The following is a 6,731-nucleotide window of genomic DNA, read 5'->3' as shown; positions in this document are numbered from 1 at the left end:
AAAGTAGTATAGTAGGCAGATATTGCGGGCCCAAAAGCTGAGCAAGGGTAAGGCACGGGTGCGTCACTTTAACTTTATCTCTCTCTAACTTTGTGTGGGGGAAGAGAAAAAATAAAACAAATGAAATTATGTAATGTAGCGCTAATGCTGGCTTTTGTGTTCGCAACTTTAGAAAAAGAAATTCAAAGAAAAGCGACCAAACGTGGAAGCATCAATTCCAACCGCACCAAACACACAAATAAACGCAATCCAAGCAAGATTATGGGCACTCCCATTCCCCCAAGCACCAATCCAATTAATATGGGTTGGGTTGGAGTGAGATGTTTTGGTCCCCAAAAGGCACTATACCCTCGAAATAGTTTCTAATATCCAGTGTTGTTGTGCGCTGTGCTGCGCTTTCCAATGCTTACTTAGTAGAAGAGAGAAGCAAAGGCAAGGGCAAGGGCAAGGAAAATGGGCAGAAGGGGAGTGTGAAATTATGGAGTAGTAGCCACCGGCAGCAGAAGCAGAAGCAGCAGCAGAGCGAACCCCAGGGTGTTGTTGACACAGACACTTTGTTCGCTCTGCCAGTTGGAGTGTGAGAACATTGGAAATGACTTGATGTGACCCATTACAATTCATACCTCCTTTCTTTTCTTTCATTTCCTATCATTGTTTTGTCTTCCACAATTTCTTTCTTTCTTTTCTCTACCAAAACAATCCAATATCCAAACTAATCTCCTGTATTCATTTTCTAAAAACACCCGCCTAAAGTCAGCTTCGTGTTTGTTTCGTACCAAAATTTAGCTCAAATTAAGTCGGAATTGCCTATGATGTTTAAAGTAGTATCGAGTTTATGAATAGCCTAGATATTTGAAAACGTATTGTATTTTCAACATACTCTTGGACAATCTCTCTCACATGATCATCTCTGCACTTATCATAGAAACTTCAAAGTATAATATGAGCCGGAAGTTTTTTGACATCTGGCTAAGAACCTCACTAGAATTCTTAAGATAGTGACAAAATAAGAGAAGATGATGCGCGTGATTCAGCCAACTAGGCCTTAACCGACTCCTCTATAGATAGACCTTTTGAGTTTTGGTTAATCCTCAGGGGTCGGCCTAAATGTTCGATTCATCCTTCTAATCCCTAGGCTGCTAGAGCGAACTACTTGCCTTTTTAAGTTAGGTTGAAAAATAGAAAAGGGATGGCATTCAAATAATAAAGTGTATGGTGGAGAAGAAGGTATGCCATAAATATATTTTAAAAAAAATATTATATATATTTTTGGTGATTGCAGCCTTTTTCCGGCGTTGGTAATTGGAAAGTGTTTCTAAATCCTTCTTCTTCTTGGTCTTCTTTAAATATCATTATATTCTCTGCTTTTGCATTCTAATTATTGCATTACCCTTTACCCTTTACCTTTCTTTTCGAAACCCCAACCCAAGATGCCTCCTTCCAAGTTTGAATGAAATGTGTTGATTCTAGTCTAGATTAGATTAGAGTATTATGATAATTAATAATGAAACTCTCACATCCTTCATAACTTTTTCCTGCTAGAATGCATGAGTTATCTCGATAGCCCTACTCTAATATTCTAATCTAGGATCAAATGGTATATTAATGAAAAATATGAAGTAAGAAAGTCAACTGATAATCAAATCCCTTCAATAATGTCGTTTTGTTATGATAATACATGCAGCCCCACATGCCTCAATTCTGTTTAGAATTGTAATTAAAAAATCAGTAAAAAATGCCACAAAAAAAAAAAGAAAAAAGAAAAAAGAAGAAACATTCAAAGCATAATAATGTAGGGAAATAACAATTGCAACGTGATGAAAAAGGGCATCATAAAAATTGTACTAAAAGTAAAAACTGTGGAGAAGAAGTGCATGAATCCAGAAGCTCAATTAGTGGAGTGTTTGAAATGGGAGGAAGCTAAAGGGGGTGGCGTTTTTGGGTGTTGGTTCTGAATAAAAAATGGAGGCTCGCCCTCTCCCTCACCATTACCCTGAATCAAGCATAATAAAGATTGTATTTTGTTCGTCCGGCCAAACCAGTACAATCTCTCTCAAATTCTGCACTGACAACTCGTATCACCCAACTGATACGCATCCCTTTCTCTCTCTACCTACATAAAAAGATACAAAAAGGAGTTTGTTTCTCTCTCCTTCCCGCCCCTGTCTTTCACTCCGTATTGTATTCTTTTTGAGCTTTTGGTAAGGTTAGTGTGAGTGAGCGAGTAATATGGGTTGTGGGGCGTGCAGTGGGTGACTGAAAAGGGAGAACCCAGAGAAATGAAAAAAGAGCGAATGAGAGAGGTGTGTAATTGTTGTAGGGAGACAGAGAAAAAAGAGAGTGGATGCATTCAAATGGCTTTTGCATTTTCACGCTCTTCAGGCAATATGGTCTGCTGCTGCTTTTTCTTTTTTCTGCATTTCTTCGCAGCCATGGTTCCTAAACTCCTCTGTTTGATCATTCTCTCTTCTGCCTTTCTCTGCCTTTCTTATGAACCTCGGAACCCTGAAGGTAAAAAAAACATAACTATTAGTTTCCATTCTGAGAGTGCTTCCTAGTTTATGTCTCTGTCCCTTGGGGCTTATTCCTTTTCTGCAGTGCAAGCTCTGATCAATTTGAAGACGGCATTGAATGATCCGCACGGCGTGCTCAGCAATTGGGATGAGGACTCGGTGGACCCTTGTAGCTGGGCAATGATCACCTGCTCCCCTGAGAACCTCGTTATAGGACTGTGAGTATTCTTTTTTTCTTTTTTCCAGTTTTGAGAAGTGTTCAGGTCTAAGGATTTGATTTCCCAGAGGAGGAAATAAGAACTGAAGCGTTCAACTTCTGGGTTTTGTTTTGACAGGGGAGCTCCGAGCCAGTCTCTTTCTGGAAGCTTGTCTGGAGCGATTGGGAACCTCACTAATCTTCGCCAAGTGTAAGAGATCCTAGTTGAAAACACACCGAAGTCGTCTTGTCGTTTAAGCTCTGTTCTTAAAGGAAGCAAATTGAAATCTTCTGTGATTTTCTTTGCCTTGTTTAATCGAAAATCATAACTAAGAGTTCTGTTTTTATGTATCTTTCCCATCTATGATGTTATCCCAAGAAAATCAGTTTAACTGGAAGAATATGATAACTACTCCAAAAACATAGCTCACCATGGATTTTCCATGTTTCGTTTTGTCTTCTGACTGTTATTTGTTGTCCAACTTCGAAGGCTGCTGCAGAACAACAACATTTCCGGTCCAATTCCCATTGAACTTGGAGCTCTCCCGTTGCTGCAAACACTAGATCTCTCTAACAATCGGTTCTCGGGCCCAATACCAGCATCTTTTGCTCAGCTGAATGGTCTACGCTATCTGTAAGTGTTCAAAATATTTTCCCTCCTATACTTTCTGTTTGGTTTCTTGAAAATCATGGAGGAAAAAATCTCTGAATTTTCACTCTCTACAGCGATTTCATCATTTTAGATGTACGACTTTTATGAAATGTTAATTTTTGAAGATGGACTTTGTGAAGTTATTCCCTGCTTCCTTATTTTCCAATTTTCTTGGAAATCACATATTTGAAGCATAAGTTTCGAGCTGTCTTGTTGCTTCTTTCTCTTATTGATGAAAATAACTTGCACTTTGATATTTTGTCTTATAATGAGTAGGAGGGTGAACAATAATAGCTTGTCCGGGCCTTTTCCCTCGTCTTTGGCCAAAATTCCCCAGCTTGCTTTCTTGTGAGTATTCATTATTTTGTTTGTTTTCATTCGCCTGTCTTCTTTGTCTTGGCCATAAGAATCCTGCCTTCTCTTCATGGCTTTTCTGAAGTTCAAACATTTGAATCTGGGGTTCTGTTTATATTATTACTTGGATCTTGCAGGGATTTGTCTTTTAACAATCTCAGTGGACCAGTGCCTGTGTTTCCAGCCAGAACATTCAAGTATGACTCACAGCCACGCCTCTCTATCTCTCCCCGTCTACTCTTCGATGAATAATCTGTTCTAATTTCAGTTTTGGTATCTTTTGATACTCCAGTGTGGTGGGAAATCCAATGATATGTGGAAATAGTCCTAATGAAGGTTGCTCTGGCTCCGCCAACGCCGTTCCTCTTTCTTTCTCTCTAGAATCAGCCCCTGGTAACTGTTGTTACTTATTCTCCCTTTCAAAATCAAATCTCGTTTCCTTCTCGGGGGCGGCTTGTGACGAGACTTTTATGTTCTCTTAATTCATGATCATTAGGAAGACTCAGGTCCAAAAGAATAGCAGTGGCACTTGGGGTCAGCCTCAGCTGTGCGTTTCTGATAATCCTAGCACTTGGAATTCTGTGGCGCAGAAAAACTCAGAAGACTAAAACAATCCTAGACTTCAATGGTCAGTGTTATCAAGCCTCAATTTTATACTCCTTAAATTTTCTATAAGCAGATCCTTAAAATAGAACTTGAATTTTGTAGTACACAATCAAGAAGTTGGCCTTATGCGCTTAGGCAACCTCAGAAACTTCACTTTCAAGGAACTCCAGTTAGCAACAGACCATTTTAGTTCCAAAAATATACTTGGGGCTGGAGGCTTTGGTAATGTGTACAAGGGAAAGCTAGGAGATGGGACTATGGTGGCAGTCAAACGGCTAAAAGATATAACGGGTACTACTGGAGAGTCCCAGTTCCGCACAGAATTAGAGATGATTAGTCTTGCAGTTCATCGCAATTTGCTTCGCTTAATTGGTTATTGTGCCACTTCTCACGAGAGGCTCTTGGTGTACCCATACATGTCAAATGGCAGTGTAGCTTCCAGGCTCAGAGGTTTGTCTGTTTACTTTGCAGCGATTACTTTCCCTGTTAATATATGGTTTAGAGGGAAAAAGGTAAACAACTTCATCTCTCTTGTGAATATACTGCATTTTCTGGCATAGTTTGGTCTTGATGGCCCCCACAAGTAATGAGTGGGTCATTACAAAATCTGAATCTTTGCAGAATGTAACCATCCTTAGGATAAGGTTGACTGTGTATTTACCTTTTTCTTTAACCAAAGTAGTTTCTCTTTGGACATAGCCAAACGACAATATCATTTTCTCCAACTCAAACATCTCTATCGAGAAAATTTCAAGAACACTTTCTGGGTCAACTTTATTTTTTGCTCTCCCTACTGAATATATAGAAAGAACTATCAAGTTGAGGAACAAGATATCACCAAACAAAAGATACCACTTTCTTGACGAACCTGAAAAATCCTTTTAACTTGAAAATATGCTATGCTTTGTTGGAAAGTGCCTACAAATGTTTAAACTGCCCTTAACAAAGAAAGATGCTCGTTTTGGATAATATCTTATGGACAGTATCCTCATCTCGGAAAAACAGTAACATGCACATTTGAATAATACAGGAAAACCAGCCTTAGACTGGAACACGAGGAAGAGAATAGCAATTGGAGCAGCCAGGGGTCTGCTGTACCTCCACGAGCAATGTGATCCTAAGATAATCCATAGAGATGTGAAGGCCGCCAATGTGCTTCTAGATGACTACTGCGAAGCCGTAGTTGGTGATTTTGGACTTGCAAAGCTTCTTGACCATGCTGACTCTCATGTGACCACTGCTGTTCGTGGCACCGTTGGGCACATCGCTCCGGAGTATCTTTCAACTGGCCAGTCTTCTGAGAAGACAGATGTGTTTGGGTTTGGCATTCTTTTGATAGAGCTAATTACTGGAATGCGAGCTCATGAACATGGGAAAACAACTAACCAAAAGGGCGCCATGCTTGAGTGGGTAAGTCTTACTCTTAACTATAATCTAAAAGCTAGCTTAGCTAATTTAACTTTATCAATGATTGAAGCTATCTATGGTTGCTGCTTTTGATACTACAATGATTTCCTACTGGTAATGGAGCATGGAAAATATTCCATTACGATGTTTAATTTGGCTATTGTTCCACACGGATGGGGTTGAAAGGGAAAGCTCTTGTGTCAGGTGAAAAAGATACAACAGGAAAAGAAAGTGGAATTGCTTGTGGACAGAGAGCTAGGCAACAACTATGATCAGATTGAAGTTGGGGAAATGTTGCAAGTGGCTCTTCTTTGCACTCAGTATTTACCTGCTCACCGTCCCAAGATGTCGGAGGTGGTCCGAATGCTTGAAGGGGATGGCCTTGTTGAGAAATGGGCTGCTTCCCACACCCATAATGACTTAAATGTCAACCTCTTTCATTCACGGAACAGCTGCAAAAGTTCATACAATCCCACAAATGCAATGAAGAGTAACGGCAATGATCATTCTAGCATGTTAAGTTTGACATTGGACGACGACGACGAGGAGCGATCTTTAGACTCCTATGCCATGGAACTCTCCGGTCCAAGATAGTAGTGAAACTCAGAGAAAAGGGAAGGTTATAATTCATTGCTTCAATTCTTTACAAAGCCCGTAATCAACTAATCGTCATGGGGAAAAGATGGGTTTCAATGTTGGTTTCATAAACTTCATGTACCCTTTTTTTGCAATCTTTTTTTCTTTGTCAATATTCTGGGTTTGGACATGTAAATATATGATATCCGCTTGGTCTTCTTGAAATGGTGCATTTTATTATAACAGTAGAAGGGAAGGAAAGAAAAGGCAAAGCTTGTATAGGGGGAGAGGCTTAGATAAACAGAACAGACTAGGACTATTTAAATGAATGAATTTGACTATCTTCTTCTAATTGTTAGAAATGGATTTGGTTTCATGGCATCAGCCAGAGCTGTTCTGTAAATTTGTGGGGGGGGGGGGGGGGGGG

The 6,731-nt window shown here is 39.8% G+C and overlaps 1 protein-coding gene across 1 annotated transcript; it reads left to right on the top strand.

Annotated features, from left to right (window-relative positions):
- The first annotated feature begins 1,844 nt into the window (after positions 1 to 1,844).
- Positions 1,845 to 6,656, top strand: LOC111430112 (probable LRR receptor-like serine/threonine-protein kinase At2g23950). Its single transcript, XM_023066277.1, has 11 exons — positions 1,845 to 2,511; positions 2,599 to 2,731; positions 2,849 to 2,920; positions 3,200 to 3,343; positions 3,638 to 3,709; positions 3,853 to 3,912; positions 4,008 to 4,108; positions 4,212 to 4,343; positions 4,424 to 4,771; positions 5,352 to 5,731; positions 5,933 to 6,656. The coding sequence occupies exons 1-11, from the start codon at positions 2,280 to 2,282 to the stop codon at positions 6,320 to 6,322; spliced, it is 2,064 nt and encodes a 687-aa protein (XP_022922045.1). The 5' UTR covers positions 1,845 to 2,279; the 3' UTR covers positions 6,323 to 6,656.
- Positions 6,657 to 6,731: the final 75 nt, after the last annotated feature.

This window comes from Cucurbita moschata, unplaced genomic scaffold (assembly GCF_002738365.1).
Source record: "Cucurbita moschata cultivar Rifu unplaced genomic scaffold, Cmos_1.0 Cmo_Scf00032, whole genome shotgun sequence".
Taxonomy (NCBI): domain Eukaryota; kingdom Viridiplantae; phylum Streptophyta; class Magnoliopsida; order Cucurbitales; family Cucurbitaceae; genus Cucurbita; species Cucurbita moschata.
The sequence above is the reverse complement of the archived record's forward strand: the minus strand, read 5'-3'. Positions and strand labels throughout refer to the sequence as shown.